This window comes from Vulpes lagopus, chromosome 5, assembly GCF_018345385.1.
Source record: "Vulpes lagopus strain Blue_001 chromosome 5, ASM1834538v1, whole genome shotgun sequence".
Taxonomy (NCBI): Eukaryota; Metazoa; Chordata; class Mammalia; order Carnivora; family Canidae; genus Vulpes; species Vulpes lagopus.
In genome coordinates this window covers 75280434-75303796 of record NC_054828.1, presented here as the reverse complement: position 1 = coordinate 75303796, position 23363 = coordinate 75280434, and the positions used below count along the sequence as shown (strand labels likewise).

General features: G+C 42.6%; 2 protein-coding genes across 8 annotated transcripts; one reads left to right on the top strand and one right to left on the bottom strand.

The window, feature by feature from the left end:
- Window positions 1–11984: 11984 nt before the first annotated feature.
- LOC121490443 (hemojuvelin-like) lies at window positions 11985–13655 on the bottom strand. The gene is made up of 2 exons (XM_041754126.1): window positions 13411–13655; window positions 11985–12957 (listed from the first exon to the last, which is right to left on the bottom strand). The coding sequence occupies exon 2, from the start codon at window positions 12934–12936 to the stop codon at window positions 12334–12336; it is 603 nt and encodes a 200-aa protein (XP_041610060.1). The 5' UTR covers window positions 12937–12957; window positions 13411–13655; the 3' UTR covers window positions 11985–12333.
- A 3984-nt stretch (window positions 13656–17639) lies between these two features.
- LOC121492118 (hemojuvelin) lies at window positions 17640–22420 on the top strand. 7 transcript variants are annotated; one of them, XM_041757429.1, is made up of 4 exons: window positions 17641–17819; window positions 19724–19760; window positions 20332–20429; window positions 20883–22420. In XM_041757429.1, the coding sequence occupies exons 2-4, from the start codon at window positions 19754–19756 to the stop codon at window positions 21504–21506; spliced, it is 729 nt and encodes a 242-aa protein (XP_041613363.1). In that variant the 5' UTR covers window positions 17641–17819; window positions 19724–19753; the 3' UTR covers window positions 21507–22420. The 7 variants fall into 7 exon arrangements, with proteins under 7 accessions (XP_041613364.1, XP_041613365.1, XP_041613363.1 ...); XM_041757425.1 differs by adding an exon at window positions 19155–19326 and having other exon boundaries at window positions 19724–20382; XM_041757428.1 differs by lacking the exon at window positions 17641–17819 and adding an exon at window positions 18918–19326.
- Window positions 22421–23363: the final 943 nt, after the last annotated feature.

Below are 23363 nucleotides of genomic sequence, written 5' to 3'. Positions count from 1 at the left end.
GTTTGAAGGAAGAGTTTCCGTATCTTTCAAAAGTGTTTTTCTAAGCCCTTTATTTTAGAAATCCCAGTGAGGAAAGAAGACAAAAGGATCACTGTATTCAAGCTAAAAGAGACCCTGACTGATCACTCTTTATTATTTGTCAGATCCCCCCTCCCCCCAACCTGGCATGAGATGCCTTAAGGGCCTGACTCCTGAGAAATTATTCATAAATGCAAAAACAGACAAACAAACAAACTTGCAGAGATAAAGGGATTCCCACAGCACACATGGACGCACCCTTTCTTTTTTTTTTTTTTGATTCTTGGGCCTCTCCTGTCTGTGTTGAAGTATCAGGAGATTTTTACCTCATTTTTTTTTGGGTGTGTGTGCTGGCAAGAGGAAGACTGTGTTTCCAAGATTGAGATGGGGAAGTAAATAAGACGTATGTGGGTGTACAGAACTTTTATTCTCAGCAAAGAATGCTATCCATTGCAATTAAGGATCCTTCTTCCTTCTTCATACACCATAACTGGGTTGACACCCTAAGGCTAACAAGTTACAACTCAGCACCGCTATTAAACAAGCCCAAGACTCAGGCGTCAAAACTCAGTTGGAAAACACACACACACCATCCACCACCACCCCACCCCCGGGAACAAAAAGGGGAACACGTTGATCCTTAGGATGTGAGTTTGAGGTGGCACTGTTTTAGAAACCCAGTCAACAAGACCTGAGTTGTTTTTCAGTCAATCCACAATATTGATTGAATTATCAGGAGCAGGCAGGGTAGGACTCTCACCAAAGTAGTTTTAAAAACTCAAAATTGTGACTTCTGAGAGAACTTTCAATTTGATGGCTATGAGAGTGTACATAAATATGAAACATCAAAATGTTTACAAAGAATTAAATGAGTCAGGGGCACCTGGCTGGCTCCCTTCGTGGACTCTGTGACTGTTGATTAGGGGTTATAAATCTGAGCCTCGAACTGGGTATAGAGACTACATAAAAATAAAATCTTAGAAAAAGAGAGATGAATCAATATTGTTAAACTGTGGGATATGTAGCTACATAGATTTTGAGGGGAAAGGAGGAGAGGTGGATAAAAATAGATCAGGGTGGTTGGTGTTGATTCTGGACATCTTAGGGAAAAGGGAATGCTGATATTTATTTGAGCACATCTATGAGGGGCTGAATTTTTTGAGCTTTTAAAAGTCAAGCAATTCTTACTATAAATTTCTCTTTGGGATCAGGGTTTTTCTTTCTTTTCCATTTTGCAGAACTCAGTACAGACCACTTGTTTGCTCTGTGCTATGTCTGGGTTCCCTTAAATGAGAGAAAACTATTTAGCTTTGGCAGTAAGCAGCTGCCTACCAGGCCCCTGGCCAAGGCATGTTCTGAAACGAAGCCCTCTTGGACAGAGTTGTTTATGACCTTTCACCTTATAACCCGGTATTCCGATAAAAAAATTTTTTTGCTCCCTGACTCTTCTTTTTCAGTTCCTGAGTCAAAGGAAGAAAAAAATCTTGTAAGTTCCTGTCCTGCGAACAGGGTACAAGCACATGTGAGGTGTGGGGGTGGGAGTGAGGAAGGCAGATCCAGGAAGAAGAGCAAGTCCAGGAGTTTTGCAAGTGAGATAATCTCTACCTGGGTCTTCCTACCCTCTTCTACCTCTCTGCCAATAAAAAACCAAATTGTGATAGTTGTTTGTTTTACTGGAGTTGGTTGAGTAAAGTCAAAGCTTTCAGAGAGAAGTGTCTTCTCTATTCTGTTGCCAGTGAGAGTCAGAGCTGGTTGCAGTTCTCTTTTCCTTAACTTCTGGCCTGAGGAACATTTAGAACTCCAGAGACTCATAGTTCCTAATGCAAAACAAACCCCTTTGTCACCTCCACCTGTGGACTTCCCTTCCCTTCCCTTCCCTTCCCTTCCCTTCCCTTCCCTTCCCTTCCCTTCCCTTCCCTTCCCTTCCCTAAACTATCAGGTTTTCCCATTTTTCCCCTAGGCAATGTTAGTTTGGCGACAAATAAAGGTGGAAAGGAAATGTGGAATTCCAGGCTGCTCAACTGTGTGCACCTCCAAGTCGTTAATAAGGTTACATTAATAATTGTATAGCATCTTAGAGTTCAAAGTGACTTTTTTGTCATTTATTGAGCACTATAATGGACCAGGTCCTTAACATAACTATTTCAATGACATCTTATTTATAAATGAAGATGTCATCCTCTTACAGAAAGGATTTAAGGTGAGATTATTTCATTGACTTCTCACACTAACTGTGACTCAGGGTTGATTAAGTCAGGCTCAGAGGGTTAAGTAATTTGCCTGAGGTCACAGATTTTGTAAAGAGAGCAAGATCTTGAACCCAAGTTTGTCTGGTCTAAAGTACGAACTCTTTTTTTCTTTAAGATTTTTATTTATTTATTCATGAGAGACAGACAGAGACACAGGCAAGGGAGAAGCAGGCTCCATGCAGGGAGCCCGACGCGGGACTCAATCCCAGGACTCGATCCCAGGACTCCAGGATCGCGCCACGGGCCAAAGGCAGGCGCTAAACCGCGGAGCCACCCAGGGATCCCCACCCTGAACTCCTAATGCACTATCCTGCCTCTCAGTACTTCAACACATTCTATCTTACTTGATCCTTGCTGTAAAGGATTCAGGGCAAGACTCATAACATCTTAGAGTCAAAGTAGACTCCAGCAGTCTTCAAAAAACAACAACCCCCCCACACACACACACACACACACATGCCCTAGGACAAACAGCTAGTACCTGGTGGAGCCATTCTCCAAACCCAGGATTCTTAACACTTAACTTAGAACTCTTGTCTCTAGGATGCTTTCTGAGAATTCTTGTGTTTTTTCATTTAGCTTAAATTATTAAAAATACCTTATCTGGGGATGCCTCGGTGGCTCAGCGGTTGAGCATCTGCCTTTGGCTCAGGGCGTGATCCCAGAGTCCCTGGATCCAGTCCCATATCAGGCTCCCTGCATGGAGCCTGCTTCTCCCTCTGCCTGTGTCTCTGCCTCTCTCTCTCTCTCTCTCATAAATAAATAAAATCTTTTAAAAACAATACCTTATCTGGAAGCCCACATTTCATGTTTATTGGAGTTTGTTTTTCTACTATGTGGAAGGAAGAATGGACATCTAGGAGTTACCCAGCTTCAGGGAAAGATGGGGAAAAGGAGATTAATTTATTCAGGATTGCTATAGACTCATTTAAGATACTTCTTAAAGTTGACTTATTATATCAAAAATGTATTTCTCTTCTCATGCTATCATTCCTCTGTTTTCTTTCCTTTACTATTAAAACTTTTTAAAGATTTTATTTATTTATTTATTTATTTATTTATTTATTTATTTATTTATTTATTTATGAGAGGCACACAGAGAGAGGCAGACATAGGCAGAGGGAGAAGCAGGCTCCTCCTAGGGAGCCCAATGTGGGACTCTATCCCAGACCCTGGGATCATGACCTGAGCCAAAGGCAAACGCTCAATCACTGAATCACCTGGGTGCCCCTACTATTAAATTTCTTAAGAGAATAACTTATAACAACTTTCTACATTGATTAAATTTGTCCCTTTGTAGTCTGACTTCTGCCTCCACTAAAATAGTTTTCTTCAAGGTTTCCAGAGGAAACCAGAGTGGTTTTTTGGGCCTTATTCCCCTTGGCTTCTATATAATTTGAAAACTGCCATCTTTTTAAAATTTAGACATTCATCTGGACTTTTGGACTTTCTCCTTTTCCAGCAATTTCTTTTTTTCTCTGTTCCCAAGAGCTTTTCTTGAGGACTTGTCCTCGGCCCTCTCCTTTTCTTCCTTTAAGCTTTGCTCTTCAGTTTGCCCATCTGTACATCATTTGTGTAAAATTTATACTTTACCTTTAGCCTGTTTCCATAGTTCCAGGTGGCATCTCAAATTCAACTTGTCCATATAGAATTCATAATCTTCCCTGTGTGCTCAAAATCAGTTCTTCCCTTTGTTTCTTTTAATGGAACTATTCTACATTCTCCCAATTATCAAGGCTTAAAATCCAAGAATTGCTTTTGATCCCTTCCTCTATGACATTCCCCACATCCAAACAATTGCCAAATTCTATGGAGGCCATCTTTCCAGTGTTTCTAGAATTTACTTCTTTATTATTCCACTGCCAGGACTCTGATTCATGTCCTTATTACTTTTGCCTAGATTGTTTTATTTTATTTTATTTTATTTTATTTTATTTTATTTTATTTATTTTATTTTATTTTATTTTTTCATGAGAGAGAGAGAGGCAGAGACATAGGCTAAGGGAGAAGAAGGCTCCCTGTGGAAAGCCCGATGTGGGATTCGATCCCAGGATGCTGGTATCACAACCTGAGCTGAAGACTGATGCTCAACCACTGAGCCATCCAGGTGCCATTGCTTATATTATTTTAATACCTTATAACTGATCTTTTTGCTATAATCTATAGACCACAAGGAGATTAATCTAACAATATTGAATTCCTGTCTTCCTGTGATGCTCCGAAACCCATTGACTACTGAATCAAACCCAAATGCTTCAACCTGGCCTTTAAAGCCTTCACAAATTGGCCTCAATCAAACTTTCCAGTCCCATTTCCCATACTTCCTCATATATGTACTCTATACCTTGGCCAAACCTGAGTACTCACTGTTCCCCAATACATCCTCCTCTGCCTTTGTGTCGTGTTTTTGGTCGTGTTTTTCTCTTTACCTGGAATGCCTGCCCTTCCTCCCCCATCTCTGTGTTTTGAAATCCTACCCACTTTTCCGTAGACAGCCAAATGACTTTTCTTCTATGAAATCTTTCTTGATTCCCAATCCCCTCATCATTCACCTTGTAACTAAGTAGAATTTTACTCTTTTAAGTGTTCTGCGACACAAATGTTACTTATATTTCTCATATAAAACCTACATATGAATTTCCTTTTCTCTCCTGGATAATGAATTCCTAGAGAGCAGAAAGTATACCTTTTTAATCTTTGTGTTCCTTATAGCATCTAGCTGAATACATTTCATAGGTTAATATATTATTAAATATATTGTGTAAGTTAGCCTGTTTATTAAATTTAATTTGGTGGATTGGGGTGTGTCTCTAGAATAGAGTATGCCACTAATCAGAACGTAGTATTGTTTCTTATCAGTGTTAGACTTTAAACTTCAACCTCACTTCCTTCAGCTATACTGGAACATATATAACCAGTGCTTCCTCAAAGCCTATGGCCCAATTGTATATTAGAGCAAGGGTGGTAAGGCAGTGAGAGGCAATGGTTTGTTTTTCTGAGGGGAAAATTGGACTATGTTGATGTTTATAAGCATGAGAGACACAGGACATTGTGTGCTTAGCCCAACTTCCTCTTTTCTGAGAATTTTTTTCTTACACAATTCAGGAATCCATTTGGTTCAGCCCTGCCACCCAGTGGATGGACTAATGTACTGTTAAATCCTTAGTCCAAGAATTGTCTCAAATGCACGGAAGCTTTTCTGACACCTGAAACCCTGAGTGATGAAGATATTTCTTTGTAAGAAGGAGTAGAGGAAAGAATATGATATTCATGGCTCAGTGGAAGAAACTATATATATATATTTTTTAAAAAATATTTTTATTTATTTATTCATGAGAGACACAGAGAGAGAGAGAGACAGACAGACAGACAGACACAGGCAGAGGGAGAAGCAGGCTCCATGCAAGGAGCCTGATGCGGGACTCGATCCTGGGTCTCTAGGATCACGTCCTGGACTGAAGGCGGTGCCAAACCGCTGAGCCACCCGGGCTGCCCAAGAAACTATATATTAAACCAGTTTTCTATTTTTTATCCAGACTGACATTTAACAATACTTTCGTTGTTAATAGCATTTTAAAGTGTATACAGAGCTATTTACACATGTGCATTATTAGGCAATTGCATAAACATTTGATTCTCACTAAATAGGCAGGCAGAAATTTTGCAGAAGAGAATATTGTGATTCAGAGAGTTCAGGTGACTTGCCTCAAGGTCCTACAGCTAGGACAAAATTCACCTGACTTAGCGCTGAAAGATCTCTCTAATAGTCTATCTCTGCTTCTTAAACAAAGAAAATTCATCTCCTTTGTAAAGATTTCTCTGATTTCTACAAACAGATTTAATTGCCACCTTCTTTGTATCCCTACAGTATGTTGGACATACTTCTAAATATTATTAATATTTATCATTTATCTTATAATTATCTGTTTATCTGTCTGTTTCTTCCCACCTAAATCATGCTTCCCAAAGGTAGGAACCATGTTTGTCTTATGGCCTGGCATAACTTAGGTGCTTTAAAAATTCTAAACAAGAGTCAAAATCAATCAGTAGGGTTATTTTAGCCTGATAAGCTAATGTGTCGATATAGAGCCCATCCCATTGCTCATCCTGATTCTTGTCTGTTCTCCAACACCGATGGTGTTGTGTTCCCTTGAAGCTGTAGGGCTTGACTGTGGGAGGTGCAGGGCTATATCCTCCATATAGAGAAAATACCACAGCAGAACATTTTCTGTTGTAGATGCCGTAGTTTTAGCAAAGGGCCTGTCAATTCTTGGCTGGGGTAAGGTGGGGTGAGAGGGAAGGATGAAGAAGCTGATTGGTTTTTTTAAAATTCTTACAACTCGTTTCTCAGAGGTAGGAGTTGAAGAAAAATGCTATATCAAAGACCGATTACATGAAGACGTGGTATATGCATGCAATATAATGTTACTCAGCCATTAAAACAAAAAAGATATATTGCCCTCAGTGACAACATGGACCTACAGGGTATTATGCTAAGTGAAATAAGTCTGGCAGGGAAAGATAAATACCATATGATTCCACTTGTATGTGGAATCTAAAAAAAAAAGAAAAAAAAAAAACCAAGAAATGAACAAACAAACAAATGAATGAATGAACAGACCCATAAATACAAAGAACAAAATGATAGTTACCAGAGGGGAGGGTATGAAGATGGGAGGTACAGGCTTCCAGTGATGAGTGAATAAGTCATGGAGATGAAAAGTACAACACAAGGAATATAGTCAACGATATTGTATAGTGTTGCATGGTGACAGATGGTGACTATCCTTGTGGTGAGTATAGTACTAACCTATAAACTTGTTGAATCACTACATTGTATACCTGAAACTAATGTAACATTGTGTCAGATATATATATATATATAGTTTTATATGTATACTTATATGCAGTTATATGTAGTTACATATATAGTTATATATATACATGTGTATTTATATAATTGATGTGTATATATATATGTATGTATACATATGTAATTGATTCTTTGAACCAAGAGCAGAAAATGATTCCCAAATCATTAGCCCTGTAGTGAAGGCAGAGTCCAGTTATCCTGCCTGATTCCCCTTTCACTTTCTCAAAGCCCACTCTCCATTCACATACAAGTTTTATCTCAGGAAACATATGTACCTTATTTCTTCCTATTGGGAAGGATGATGAATAATTGGTTTGGGAGCAGGCAGAAAAACTGAGGAAGGTCTTTTATGTTCTATGCGTTGCCTTCTTTCCTTTCCTTTGTGCTGGTGCAGTTTCCTGGCACTGGTTTTGGGAACCGTGATTACTGGACCACGGAAATTACCTGTTTCCTTGAGAAGAAGCATGGGAAAGAATTTGCCATCAAGCATACAAGGTGGGTGAAGTGGATAGGGAGGTGTTGAGTGGACCTAAGAGGTGGCTGAAGTGGCCACAAGTTAATAAGTTAAGGGGAAAAGCTCAGGACTGGCCAAGGCAGGAATGCCCTCCCTTTCAAAAATCAAAATAACATAACATAATGTAGTTTAAAATCACAGAATATTTAGAGCTTACACAAAGAACTTCAGTTCTCATGCCCCCCTACTGAGACATTCGATAGAGTCTCTTCCAATTCTTTTAGCTTTTTTGCCTGGCACTTACTTCATATTTCTCTTATTTTATTTCTTAATTCACAAATAGTAAACGTAGCTTTTGCTTTTTTGTTATAGTAATTGGAATGTCGGCTTTCACATCATGTTGTAGATCTGCCTTCTCCTTCCTCTATTCCCTCATCCTCCTGATAGTTATACAATTTGTATATCAATACATAGTGTTTGCATTACTGTCGCTGTGTAAATAATATCCACTGTGGAGCCAAGTAGTATATTTTTATTGTTTTCTGTCTTGAACAACACTTTGTTGTAAGGTTATAATAATTTATTTAAATAATGTATTTGTTTAACTGTGCCCCATCTCCAATTTATTCCTGAAATGTCAAATGTTTATTAGACTTTTCACTCAAATGATCAACATATCTAATAATCTAAGAAATCAAATTTCTTTTTCTGGGACACTTGCCCCAGCTCCACTGAGAATTCTTTTTAGTCACCATCGCCATCTGCTGACTGTTGGTGGAATGGAAAGACAGAATTATGAGGTGCAGGGCTAATATTTTTAAGCCAGAAAATGTCCTTACTATGGTATTTGACCTTTGGAATGACAATCTGGAGGAAGGAATATGTCCCTGTGATAGGACTAGAAAAGAGCATATAAAATCTTGAAATATTCTCTCTCCCTTATCCCGTCATCTTCTTCTTTTCTGTGTTTTTCTAGAAGAATGAGTTTGTTCTAAAATTCCTTGTGATGCTGTGGTCATTCTGAACCTTTGTCTGATCCAACAAAGGAAAAACAAAAGATGGGCTACCTGTTTTTTTGTGTGTGTATGTTTTTTTTTTTTTTTGGTTTAATTACAGCTTCATTGGGTATAGTTGATGTGAGATAAACCACACATATTTAAAGTATATAATTTCAGGGGCTCCTGGGTGGCTCAGTGGTTGAGTGTCTGCCTTTGGCTCAGGGCGTGATCATGGGGTCCTGGGATCAAGTCCCACATTGGGCTCCCCACCGGGAACCTGCTTCTCCCTCTGCCTATGTCTCTGCCTCTCTCTGTGTCTCTATGAATAAATAAATAAAATATTTTAAAAATGAAGTATATAATTTCATGGGCTTTGACATATGTATACCCATGAAATTGCTGCCACAATCAAGTTAATGAACATGTTGCTCCTAAAATTTCCCCTTGCCTCTTTGTAAACCATCCCTCTCTCCCTTAACCCGTTCCCAAGCAACCACTGGTCTCCTTTCTGTTGGTGTGTATTAGTTTACATTTCCTAACACTTTATAAAAACAGAAACAAGCAATATGTACTTTCTGTTGTTGTTTGGCTTATTTGCTTGCATGATTATTTTGAGATTCATCGTGTTATGTGCACTAGTAGTTTATTTCATTTTATTGCTGACTGATATTCTATTGTCTGGATTTGTCACAATTGATATATCCATTCATCTGTTGATGGATATTTGAGTTGTTTCCAATTTTTTTGGTTATTACAGAGAAAACTATAATGAATATTTGTGCATAAGCCTTTGTGCTGACATATGTTATCATTTCCCTTGGGTCACTACTTAGGAGTGGAATGTTTAGATCATATGGTAGGCGTATGCTTAACTTTAATTCAAAGAACCTGCCAGACCATTTTTACAAACTGGTTGTACCATTTTACATTCTCACCAGGATCTTGTGAGAGTTCCACTTCTTGCCAATACTTGATATGGTCAGTCTTTTTAATTTTAGCTATTGTAGTAGTTGTGTAGTGTTTTCTCATTGCAATGAATCCGATTTGCACTTCCCTAATGACTAATGATGTTGAGCATCTTTTCACGTGCTTATTTTGACCTACTCATTTTTAAATACTTCGCTGGTATTTAAACAGGACTAACCTTAATTTTGAGCAAAGGAGATGATATTACATGACAGGTACCATAGAAGAATCTCATTCACCAGTTGGCTATGAAATTCTTAACTGACTTGAAATTCCCACACCTGAGGGATAAAGTTACTCTTTTGAGTTAAGAGAACCAATATAAGGAGCAGTTTCTAAAAAAGATGTTTTGAGGAAAAATGAAGGGACAATCTTGGATGTTTTCTCCCCCATTTTCTTCCATTAGAACAGATTGTTTTCTAGATTCGCCTCGGGTCATTTCAGAGAGTATAGAGAGTGTGCTTTGAGGGTATGGCAGAGTGGCTGTAGTCCTTAGAGGAGATAGAGAGGAAGGAATAGGGGATGAAGAACTGCAAAGGAATTTGAAGTGGCAGGCCAGATAGTACACCCTGCCTGGTAAGCTCTGGGGGAGTTCAGGGGGTGTATGGCCAGGTGGGTGAGACTAAGAGAAGAAGAGGAAGAAAAGTGTGAACACTTGATTAGGTCAGGAAAGGCAAGCCCCAGATAATGGAGTACCAGAAGGGGGAGACTAAGACCAGAAACAGGGGGGCAATGCCGAATATAAAAATTACCTGCTTCATAGATTTATTCAGAGCAGCGTTTGTTACTTTAGAACATTCTAGATTAGAACAGCTTCTATTCTCAGTCTTCTCTTCTACAAACTAGATTCCTTCAACTTTGGGCTTTTGTGTCCCTGTTGTCACCCCCCCCCCCCCCCCCCCCCCCCGCCCCCTGCTTTCCCAGCATTCCCTTTGGGCTTCATGTAACAAAAGGATGTTGCTTAATGTGGAGTCAGCCACAGCCACAGCTCACTTCCTTGCCCACCTACCTCCATAACCAGAATCTTCAGTGGCTGTTTCCTTGACAACACAGTGTAGTGATTAAGAGTTAAGGCTCTTGGAGCCCACCTGCCTGAGTTGAACAATTATTGTCAATTAATGAATTAGTTAGTGTTCAACCATTTATCAGCTGTAACTGTGGGCAGGTTGCTTAATCTTGCTGTACCTCAATTTCTTTATATGAAAGTGAAGATGAGACTATTAACCTTCCTTAGAGAGTTGTGAAAATTAAATGAATTCATATTTTAAAAATGTTTCAAACATTGCCTGGTAGGTTTTAAGCTCTCAAGTGTTAGCTATTAATTTAAACTCCTTAGACCTCTTTCAAAGTGCCTCTAATTTGGCCTCTTCCCACTTTCCATTCCATTGCTTCCTATCTACTTCAAGTTTTGCTGGTTTCCTCGCTGAAGCATGAATCTATGCACAACTCTAGGTGGTTTTCTTTGCCCTGGAAGGCCCTTAACAATTCAAATCCTACTCAATCTTCAAAGATCACTTCAAATCCCATCCCTTCTATTGCCTCTTATTATTATTTCTTTAGTTCTCATCAACTATCTTCCCATCTGAATTCATAGCACCACAGAATTTAGGGAATGATTGCACACTCATCACTTCTTCATGTGAATCAGTCTTTTTCCTGAATAGCCTGTAAACATCCTGAGGGGTGGAAGTAATACCTGATTCTGCTGAGCCCTCTTTCAATGGAGTGAATACAATGTCTTTACTCCATTTCAAGCATCTGTAAAGAGATTCAACACAGGCAACAGAAGAGCATGTGAAGAATTCATAGCTTTATTTTTTTTAAGATTGTATTTATTTATTCATGAGAGACACAGAGAAAGAGGCAGAGACACAGGCAGAGGGAGAAGCAGGCTTCATGCAGGGAGCCTGATGCATGACTTGACCCCAGGACCCTGGAATCACGACCCGAGCCAAAGGCAGACATTTAACTAGCCACACAGGCATCCCAATTCATAGCTTTAATAAAGATTAGTTAGGGGTGGGAATGCTAGTTTCTTTCCTATCTGTGCCGTTCTCCAAAGGCAGAGTTTCCTTTCTCCTAAGATCCAGACAACCCCTATTTCATTTCTGAACGAAGAAAGAACACATCTTACCCACTTTTATTTGTCAAATAGACTCCATCCTTAATCATTTCTTCCTCTTTCCATCTTCTAAGAGAAAATATCGTTACATTTTTAAATCTCTCATAGGTAAATGATCATGTCTTCCTCTTCCAACTCTTTCCTCTTGAAAAAGTTTTCTACTGGTCATCAAGCTTCTAAGTTTGTTGGGGTGATTTCAGGAGTAGCTAGACTAGAACAATCGCTTATTATAACTGGGCCTGGGAAAATTGACGAAGAGCACTTATAGAGATCTAGATTGCAAAAGCTTTGCCCAGAATCCTTATTCTGTGATCGTTTCAGTCCTGGACTGCAGCCTTATCTGACTCCGGTTAAATGTCATTATTTCAGGTGTCTTTTTTTTTTTTTTTTAAGACTTTATTTATTCATGAGAGACACAGAGAGAGAGGCAGAGACACAGGCAGAGGAGAAGCAGGCTCCCTGCAGGAAGACCTGTGTGGGACTCCATCCCGGCATCATTCCCTGAGCCAAAGGCAGACGCTCAATCACTGAGCCACCCAGGCATCCTTTTCAGGTGTCTTCTAGTTCCCAATGTTCTCTTCACTGATTTTCACGTTCTTCCCTGTCTCTAACCCCTGATCATTTCTACACCAGCCACAGGGTTGCTGGCCTAGTTACTGAATGCAAAGCCACAGAACAAAGAGCCCAGACATGAGTGGAGCCAGGAGGGTTCCTGAGGAAAGAGGAACCCCAGCATCTGAGGGGAAGACGTGCAGTTTTTCTAAGTCTGGCAGGAAAGCTCGGGCATCCTCCAAAGCTGCCTGAGCTGCCATAGTGAAGTTGGGGTCACCAGAGATCAAAACATCAAAGACACAGGAATGGAAGTAAGCATCTTCAACTGGCAGCCCTTCCTTGCACAGCTGTTTAGCAGTATCAATGTTTATAGCTCCCCGACGACTGCGATCTGAACGGGAGAGTCGCTGACTTGGGGGGCACCCCCCGACACAGAGCTGCAGGTCCTGCTCAGCTGAGAAGGCCCTGGCCACATCCTCCGCTACCTTGATGGAGAAGGAGAGCTGCCCGGCTGATTGTCGAATGATTATAGTTGTGCCAATATAGGCAGCTCGGATCTCCACGTGATTCCCAGGGTTAGCAGTTCGAATGGACAAACTTGAACCCCCAGGTCGGTGGCCTCCATTGATAGAACCATCTTCAAAGGCTGCTGGAAGATTGTCCACCTCAGCCTGGTAGACCTTCTGGTCAATGCATTCCTGCATGTTCTTAAATATAATGGTGAGCTGTGAAGGCAAGCAGGAAAACAGTTCATTTTGGGCTCAGTGCTTCCTCCACTTACCACAATCAGCCCTCCACGCAGTCAGGGATCTGATCTGGGCAGAGACGCCAGGCTTACTGCTGGGGTGGGGGGGTGTCTACCCCCACTCTGATCCCTTCTCTTGGTGCTCTAGAATTGCCCCAGCCCCACTCCACCCCTCCCTGTCCTTTCTGGTCTCAATCTCAGCAACTCACAGGGGAAGGGAGTTTCCCTCTCTAACTCCTCAACCTAGGACTCCTCCGCTCTCCTCTCAACGTTCTCTTGTGTCTTCTGCATCTGCGTGACACTCCCAGCCAGGGAAAGTGACTTGAGGAGCAAGTTCTTGGTGGGAGGGGGTGGCGGGAGATGCGGGAGCAGTCAGGAGGAGAGGGAAAAGCGAGCGTCTCTGCAGAACCGTGGGGATGGGAGGGAGTGGTACCGTGGGGCGACCGTGACGGGGCCTGGAGGAGCTGCTGAGTCCCTGACCTTCCGCATGGCGGTGGCGTTGGCCCCCGATGCCACGGGGGAGCTGGTGGCCTGGACAAAAAGGAAGTCATTATCCAGCAGGGGCCAAGCTCCCTGGACACGGCACGTGTGAAAGTGGTGGTGGAAGCTGCGCACGTGGGGGTCCCCGAAGGAGGCGCAATGCAGGAAGCCCGGGGGACGACCGTGCAGCCGGGAAAACTGGCCACACAGGCATCCCTGAATTAAATAACCTTGGACAAGATGGTTTTTCTGAGCTTTAGCTTCTATAAAATGCGGTTAAAATTTGCCATTCAGCTTTGTTGTAAGGATTAGAAATGCTATCATCAGATCACTCAGCATAGCATGTGGTACCAGTAGATGATCAACGATAAACTATTTCTACTATGATGAGTACCCTTTTCCAGGTAGATCCGTTTTAATGTGTCTCATGACAATTCGCTGTACTCATTTCTAAAACCCACACGACATCCTCTTGCTGTGTTTCTCCTATCATTTAACCTTGTCTGTGCTTTCAAATGTTGCTCACCTCTTAGCCACGGGTGGGATTTTTCACGCTAGTACAAATAATATGTTATCTAGCTGGTTCCACTACCTTTCCTGGTGCAGCTTCTTTACAGCTTTATAACCCTGAAGGACCATGCAGTAACTTAAAAGTATTGTAGAGGTGACCCCAAAGGGGTAAAGGTGATGGGTCTGTAAATGGGATGGGAAAGTTCTCAATGACTTGAACCATGTTCTGAATCATCCTGAGGGGTGCAACAAAGAACTATTGGCCATCTTCTTGAAGAGTTGGAAAACTTTTCCTGTCAAAGGCCATGGAATTATAGAAAACAGAGCAATTTAAGGCCTTACAAGAAAACAATCATGAAAGAAATGATCTCATTTACTTCAAAAATCAGTCATTGTCAAAAGTAGTAAAAATCAGTCCTGGGAACATCTGAGCATCAAAAAGTCCTGTAGCTTTACCTTTAAAATATGTCTCAACACTGCCTACTTCTCATTGTTTCCTGACCACAGTCATAGTCCTGGATGGGGGACTTTGCTTCCAACCCTTCCTTTCTCCAAAATCATATCTACAGAGCAGTGAAAATTCCCCAGTTTTAAAATTTAGATTGTGAATTATTATTGTGATTTAATGTACACTTTTTCTTTTCTTTTTTTCTCCTTTCTTGTCTTCTTTTGGATTGATCAAGTTTTTGTCTTGTTTTGTTATCTTAATTCCCTTTTCCTCCTTTATGTTTTCTATTATTTTGGTGCCTACCCTTACAACACAGACTTAAATATTAATTAAAGCATAAAATCAGTTTTGACACATTCTTCCCAAACAATATGAAAAGCTCAAACAGCTTTAATTACAAGTCCCATTCTGTTTTATGTGTTATTATTGTGTTTACTGCCAGAGGCAGTCATTTTTAAACATACAGTATTCAGTATTTAGATTCAATCACATATGTATTTCTTTGTTTACCATTCCTTCTCTCACCTTAATCCATCCTTCTTTGCTCAAAATCATTCTTGCTAGTAAATCTTTTTAATGGTTCTTTTGATGTGGATTTATTGGTGCTCTTGTTTTGTTTGAAATGTTTTTCTTATTTTTAATTCTGGAATAATACTTAAGCTGAGTATAGAAGTTAAGGTTGATAATTATTATCTCTCAGCTTATCAGACTCTCCACAACTGAGTTTGGAATAAAATACAGACAAGACCCTCTGCAACCACAAAAATGAGGAATCATCTCCTTTTCTGACTAACATGAGTAATTGCTGCTTTTTTGTCGTTGTTTTAACCAGTTTCAATTCCAATCCCTGTTCAGTTCTTTTGCCTCCCAAGTATATACCCAATCATTGAAATAACTCTGCTTCTTGGCAATATTCACTCCAAAATTGCTATGCTTACTCTAGTTCAGAAGTATCCAAAAGAGGCCCAAATTCTAGAAGAGAGAACTATAAATGTTGATTTTTTAATTATGCCATTCCTTTTTCAGTTATCTGCTAGAAAACTTCTATAAACAGAAATTTCCCCCTCATCTTGAATTCCCACAGTAAGAATAGGATAAACGTTTTATTCTTTCCAATTACTAGCAGTTTTCAAAATAATGAGTTGATCCCCTAGCATTCTCCAGTAAGGAGTTTGTGTTTTTAAGTATTGTTGGAAACTCATAGATTTAAACATATTTGATACAAATATGATAGTTGAACATATCAAATACGCAAATAGTATCCTTTTGACACTCAAATTGTCTCATCTTTGGCCAGTGCAAACTATTCAGTTGTTTCTGAGTCCTTTTGATGCAATCCTAATAGTTTTTGAAGGTTTCCTTGCTTAGCTTGGACAATTCCTCACTCATACCTGAAATGAGCCATTTCTCTAATGAGTTCCTTTCAGTGGGAAATGGTGTTTAGAAAGCTCAGTTTGGATGTAGGCATGGCCATTCGGTTATCATTTCTAGGCCTTATCAGCATAAGCTAGGAAATGTTTTAGGATAAAATATGCCTCAAGCTCGCAGTTTTATTTCCAATTTAAATCAGAATTACAGAGTTTTTACTTAATTTCATCAATGATAAATCTGTATCTCCTTATTCTACACCAAAAATCCTGGTTCACAAAGATGCTAGCATTAATCCTTGTTTGTTTATTTTACAATGGTAATTGCACAATAACACCCATGATAGTTGCACAATACCAATACCAATACTACCACCCACAATAGTTGCACAATAACAATACCAATACTACCACCAACAATAGGACTACTTGAAAATATTTTTGCATTTCTTTTTGTCCCTAGAGTAAATCCCACTTGGGATGTCATAGTCAAATTACTGTGTTGTTTTTTTTTTTTTAAATGTTTATTTTTTTATTTATGATAGTCACACAGAGAGAGAGAGAGAGGCAGAGACACAGGCAGAGGGAGACACAGGCAGAGGGAGAAGCAGGCTCCATGCACCGGGAGCCCGACGTGGGATTCGATCCCGGGTCTCCAGGATCGCGCCCTGGGCCAAAGGCAGGCGCCAAACCGCTGCACCACCCAGGGATCCCAAATTACTGTGTTTTAAAGTCACTTGAATAGTTTGGTTGGCATTTCATATTTTTGCAATAAAATCCTTGTGCTATGGACTCATGTGGTTGAGAGAAATCTAAATTTTTCAGAAATATATGCATAATAAGAGTACTGTGCAGACTGCTAGATTATGAATTAAATGCAAGCCAATTAAGCAAATGCCTTAGTGACACTATTTGGAATCAGCCTTTGTGTTCACTTCACTTGGCAAATATAAGATGATGATCCCAGATGCCTATAACTGCAAAAAATAAGATATGGCTAAATTCCTTGGTTGCAATATCTTAAAAGGTCACAAGATTATGTTATTCCACAAAAGTATCTTTCTGAATCTCTTCTTATCTCACTTTATTTTTCCAAGTCCCAATCCACCCCCAAACGCTGTGGATTAATAACTTTCAAAAAACTCTATTCTTATTCCTTCTTCACCTTTTTGCCTCTGCTAGCCTCCTCCTCTAACAACTAGGGAGCTTATATTTTGTGTGTGAATTGGTTAAGAGGGAAGGAAGAGGAATTACTGTATAAACTAAGAGAATGAAATGGAGGAGACAGGGGGATAGACAGCTGCAAGGATCTGTTCTGGTAGACTGAAACAGACCTAGGCAACTCAGAGCTCGGATTTCTCCACTGGACAGCTGGCTTTTTTAGTCCTTCTGAAATACTCTGCAAAGATGGGGGAAGGGGTGTGAACTACCTCTGCTATGGACCCTATCTGAAGTCACTTACCTTCTAGATGTGACCAATAGAAACTAAATGCAATCTTTAACATAGCAGGGATGAAAGCGGTGAAAGAAGAGTGTAATTTCCCACTTCTAGTTTTTAAAGGCTGGGAGCTCATTACTGAGAATGCTGGAGGGCTGCCTGGAGTAGGCAGTGACTAGAGTCACATAACCTGGAAGTGGATATCTGACTTGCCTATAATATTTCTGTTGCCCCTTCCCCAGTTGGCACTCTATATTCCATATTCTTTCTAATCCTTCTACCCTCCCCATCCCCCCAACCCACACCCTACTGCCACTGACGTTCCTGGAATTTTGGACTTAGCTATTTTTAAAACAGTCAACTCAGTAGCCACCTCCCTCCCCGGCTCAGCTGTCCAGTACTCTGGCCAGCCATTTACTCCCCCTTCCCCCCACCCAAATCTTCTCTGATTCCCTAACCTCAGTGAGATTGCAGCCAGTCTGGGGACCTGGGGGAGACATGGAAAAAGACGGGGGATCCCCTGGCTGGAGCTGACCGACAGAGTAGGCAGTCATGGCTGGAGGATTGGATATCAGAGTAATGTTTGACCTCTGGAAACAGTAAGTCAAAATGAAATTGCAATTCCTTTAATACGCTTTTGGAATGAAGTTAGACTTTCAGAAAATTATGACACCTACTTGAATGTCCCTAGTCCAAAAGCTAGGATCTCTTTTCATACCAAGGTGCCCCATCTCCATTTCTCCTCCTGTCTTATTTCTTTCTGGCTGCTGGCCACTTGCCACTTGAAGTTTCATCTTCTGTCTCTCCTCTGGCCGTTTTAGCTCTCTCCTTACTCTGTTGCCTCAGACTTCTGGTGAAGTTTTAGGAGTTTCCTATATGCCCTATTCTGTAGTTTTCTCACCATGGCCAGATTTAGCCTCAGATGATTAGTCACTGGTACCCTTCTACCTGCCCCTACTTGGCAGTGACCTTCACATTGGGCTTCCAACGGTAGGGGCTATGTCTTGTTGTAAATTATTTATTTACACACTCCAGTCTTCCCACCCTATTCTCCCTCCTGCATGACTTTGACCCCAATCATACCCTTACGCCAAGAATGGGGAGTTTGGCAGGAGGGGTTTTGCAGGAGGAGTTTTGCAGAGGACAGGCCCCAAGGCCCCAAGGCCTGTCCTCTGCAAAAGACTGAGAACTTCTGAATTTGCAAAGGAAAGATGAAAAGAGTGATTCTTCAGTCAGATTTGGAAAAATAAAAAAAATACAAGAACTGTTGACTCAACACACACAAGAATGGATTTGCATGCTTGGTTTGCATCCTATTATTCTGTGAGAGAGGGGGATTATAATCTTAGCTGTCTCAGATGAAAGAGATTGGTCCCTTTTCATTTGAATACTGATGTTCTAAAGAAGGAATGGGTATTCTACCCTCACTCCTTCTTGCTAAACATTCTGACACAAAGGAGGAAGAGAAATGAATGACACCCCCTGGAGGGTGTCCCTCTGGATGGGGAGAAGCAAATAAGAGGTGTGTTTCTGAAGTATTTTTAAATCCTAATTATATTGAGGAGCCCACTGGGATGACTGGGGTCTGATCCATCCCCACAATCCCTCCTTTTTTTTTTTTTTTTTTTTGACATTTCTGCTGTTTGGTAGCTCAGGATGGGGCAATACAGTGGACTCTGCCCGCCCCCCCCCCCACCAGTCTAGTCAACCTTCCTTCCACCCCCACCTCAGGGTGTTGCATAAGGGACCTGAAAGTGGCCACAAGAACAAGGCACAGAGGCTTAACAGCCACACTTACAGTTGGGGGAGCTCTATTCTCCCCAAACTCCCGACCGCTCATCCTTTTTCCTGATCTTCCCAGATTCTCTTCACATCATCCTGAATGATCTTCGACTCTTCTCTCTCCCCATGCCCAGCCAAGTTTCTTTTTTCAGTCCTTTACAGGAGGTCCGGTCAAAATTCACTAGGTAGGAGGGTCGTCAGCTGGAAAAAGCCGGAGCCTGGGGGGACCTGGCCGCATAGGTATGGGGGATCCAGGCTGGTCTCCCCATGGCAGCCCCCCAACTCTAAGCACTCTCACCCTCCTGCTCCTTCTCTGTGGACATGGTAAGGAAGGGCTAGGGAAGGGCTGGGGAACCTAGAGGGTCCTCTGCTGTGCAAGGGTGGGCAGGTGAGCATGTGTGTGGAGAAGGGACAGGTGCTGGAGAGTTCCAGTCACTCGCCTGGCTCTCTAATAGATATATATTTTATTTCCCATTCGCCTTGGGGAAGGACACTGGAAAAGCGCTTGATCCATAGGGAGAAGAGACCTAGCGGGCTTACACATTTTTAACAAAACGTAGTGAACACAGGCACTAGGGAGCTGGGGGCTGAGGACCAGGGACTGGACTGGAACTTGGGATCAGTTGGGTTTTAGGAGCAGCTGAAATTTTCCTTCATCAGATTTGGGAGAATTAAGTGGGGATCCAAGAGCCATCTCACAATCCTCTCCCTTTGTCCTCAGCTCACTCTCAATGCAAGATCCTCCGCTGCAATGCTGAGTATGTATCATCCACCCTGAGCCTTAGAGGTGGGGGTTCACCGGGAGCGCTTCGAGGAGGAGGAGGAGGAGGAGGAGGAGGAGGAGGAGGAGGAAGGAGAGGGGGAGGAGGAGGAGCTGGAGGAGCTGGAGGAGCAGGAGGAGGGGCAGAAGCTGGGGGCCGGGGTGGAGCCGTGGGCTCCGGCGGCCTCTGCCGAGCCCTCCGCTCCTACGCTCTCTGCACCCGGCGCACCGCCCGCACCTGCCGCGGAGACCTGGCCTTCCATTCGGCCGTGCACGGCATCGAAGACCTGATGATTCAGCACAACTGCTCCCGCCAGGGCCCCACGGCCCCTCCCCCGCCCCGCGGCCCAGCCCTTCCGGGCTCGGGCCCTGTCCGCTCCTCTGGCCCCCCAGCCCCGGACCCCTGTGACTACGAAGGCCAGTTTTCCCGGCTGCACGGTCGTCCCCCGGGCTTCCTGCATTGCGCCTCCTTCGGGGACCCCCACGTGCGCAGCTTCCACCACCACTTTCACACGTGCCGTGTCCAGGGAGCTTGGCCCCTGCTGGATAATGACTTCCTTTTTGTCCAGGCCACCAGCTCCCCCGTGGCATCGGGGGCCAACGCCACCGCCACGCGGAAGGTCAGGGACTCAGCAGCTCCTCCAGGCCCCGTCACGGTCGCCCCACGGTACCACTCCCTCCCATCCCCACGGTTCTGCAGAGACGCTCGCTTTTCCCTCTCCTCCTGACTGCTCCCGCATCTCCCGCCACCCCCTCCCACCAAGAACTTGCTCCTCAAGTCACTTTCCCTGGCTGGGAGTGTCACGCAGATGCAGAAGACACAAGAGAACGTTGAGAGGAGAGCGGAGGAGTCCTAGGTTGAGGAGTTAGAGAGGGAAACTCCCTTCCCCTGTGAGTTGCTGAGATTGAGACCAGAAAGGACAGGGAGGGGTGGAGTGGGGCTGGGGCAATTCTAGAGCACCAAGAGAAGGGATCAGAGTGGGGGTAGACACCCCCCCACCCCAGCAGTAAGCCTGGCGTCTCTGCCCAGATCAGATCCCTGACTGCGTGGAGGGCTGATTGTGGTAAGTGGAGGAAGCACTGAGCCCAAAATGAACTGTTTTCCTGCTTGCCTTCACAGCTCACCATTATATTTAAGAACATGCAGGAATGCATTGACCAGAAGGTCTACCAGGCTGAGGTGGACAATCTTCCAGCAGCCTTTGAAGATGGTTCTATCAATGGAGGCCACCGACCTGGGGGTTCAAGTTTGTCCATTCGAACTGCTAACCCTGGGAATCACGTGGAGATCCGAGCTGCCTATATTGGCACAACTATAATCATTCGACAATCAGCCGGGCAGCTCTCCTTCTCCATCAAGGTAGCGGAGGATGTGGCCAGGGCCTTCTCAGCTGAGCAGGACCTGCAGCTCTGTGTCGGGGGGTGCCCCCCAAGTCAGCGACTCTCCCGTTCAGATCGCAGTCGTCGGGGAGCTATAAACATTGATACTGCTAAACAGCTGTGCAAGGAAGGGCTGCCAGTTGAAGATGCTTACTTCCATTCCTGTGTCTTTGATGTTTTGATCTCTGGTGACCCCAACTTCACTATGGCAGCTCAGGCAGCTTTGGAGGATGCCCGAGCTTTCCTGCCAGACTTAGAAAAACTGCACGTCTTCCCCTCAGATGCTGGGGTTCCTCTTTCCTCAGGAACCCTCCTGGCTCCACTCATGTCTGGGCTCTTTGTTCTGTGGCTTTGCATTCAGTAACTAGGCCAGCAACCCTGTGGCTGGTGTAGAAATGATCAGGGGTTAGAGACAGGGAAGAACGTGAAAATCAGTGAAGAGAACATTGGGAACTAGAAGACACCTGAAAAGGATGCCTGGGTGGCTCAGTGATTGAGCGTCTGCCTTTGGCTCAGGGAATGATGCCGGGATGGAGTCCCACACAGGTCTTCCTGCAGGGAGCCTGCTTCTCCTCTGCCTGTGTCTCTGCCTCTCTCTCTGTGTCTCTCATGAATAAATAAAGTCTTAAAAAAAAAAAAAAAAAGACACCTGAAATAATGACATTTAACCGGAGTCAGATAAGGCTGCAGTCCAGGACTGAAACGATCACAGAATAAGGATTCTGGGCAAAGCTTTTGCAATCTAGATCTCTATAAGTGCTCTTCGTCAATTTTCCCAGGCCCAGTTATAATAAGCGATTGTTCTAGTCTAGCTACTCCTGAAATCACCCCAACAAACTTAGAAGCTTGATGACCAGTAGAAAACTTTTTCAAGAGGAAAGAGTTGGAAGAGGAAGACATGATCATTTACCTATGAGAGATTTAAAAATGTAACGATATTTTCTCTTAGAAGATGGAAAGAGGAAGAAATGATTAAGGATGGAGTCTATTTGACAAATAAAAGTGGGTAAGATGTGTTCTTTCTTCGTTCAGAAATGAAATAGGGGTTGTCTGGATCTTAGGAGAAAGGAAACTCTGCCTTTGGAGAACGGCACAGATAGGAAAGAAACTAGCATTCCCACCCCTAACTAATCTTTATTAAAGCTATGAATTGGGATGCCTGTGTGGCTAGTTAAATGTCTGCCTTTGGCTCGGGTCGTGATTCCAGGGTCCTGGGGTCAAGTCATGCATCAGGCTCCCTGCATGAAGCCTGCTTCTCCCTCTGCCTGTGTCTCTGCCTCTTTCTCTGTGTCTCTCATGAATAAATAAATACAATCTTAAAAAAAATAAAGCTATGAATTCTTCACATGCTCTTCTGTTGCCTGTGTTGAATCTCTTTACAGATGCTTGAAATGGAGTAAAGACATTGTATTCACTCCATTGAAAGAGGGCTCAGCAGAATCAGGTATTACTTCCACCCCTCAGGATGTTTACAGGCTATTCAGGAAAAAGACTGATTCACATGAAGAAGTGATGAGTGTGCAATCATTCCCTAAATTCTGTGGTGCTATGAATTCAGATGGGAAGATAGTTGATGAGAACTAAAGAAATAATAATAAGAGGCAATAGAAGGGATGGGATTTGAAGTGATCTTTGAAGATTGAGTAGGATTTGAATTGTTAAGGGCCTTCCAGGGCAAAGAAAACCACCTAGAGTTGTGCATAGATTCATGCTTCAGCGAGGAAACCAGCAAAACTTGAAGTAGATAGGAAGCAATGGAATGGAAAGTGGGAAGAGGCCAAATTAGAGGCACTTTGAAAGAGGTCTAAGGAGTTTAAATTAATAGCTAACACTTGAGAGCTTAAAACCTACCAGGCAATGTTTGAAACATTTTTAAAATATGAATTCATTTAATTTTCACAACTCTCTAAGGAAGGTTAATAGTCTCATCTTCACTTTCATATAAAGAAATTGAGGTACAGCAAGATTAAGCAACCTGCCCACAGTTACAGCTGATAAATGGTTGAACACTAACTAATTCATTAATTGACAATAATTGTTCAACTCAGGCAGGTGGGCTCCAAGAGCCTTAACTCTTAATCACTACACTGTGTTGTCAAGGAAACAGCCACTGAAGATTCTGGTTATGGAGGTAGGTGGGCAAGGAAGTGAGCTGTGGCTGTGGCTGACTCCACATTAAGCAACATCCTTTTGTTACATGAAGCCCAAAGGGAATGCTGGG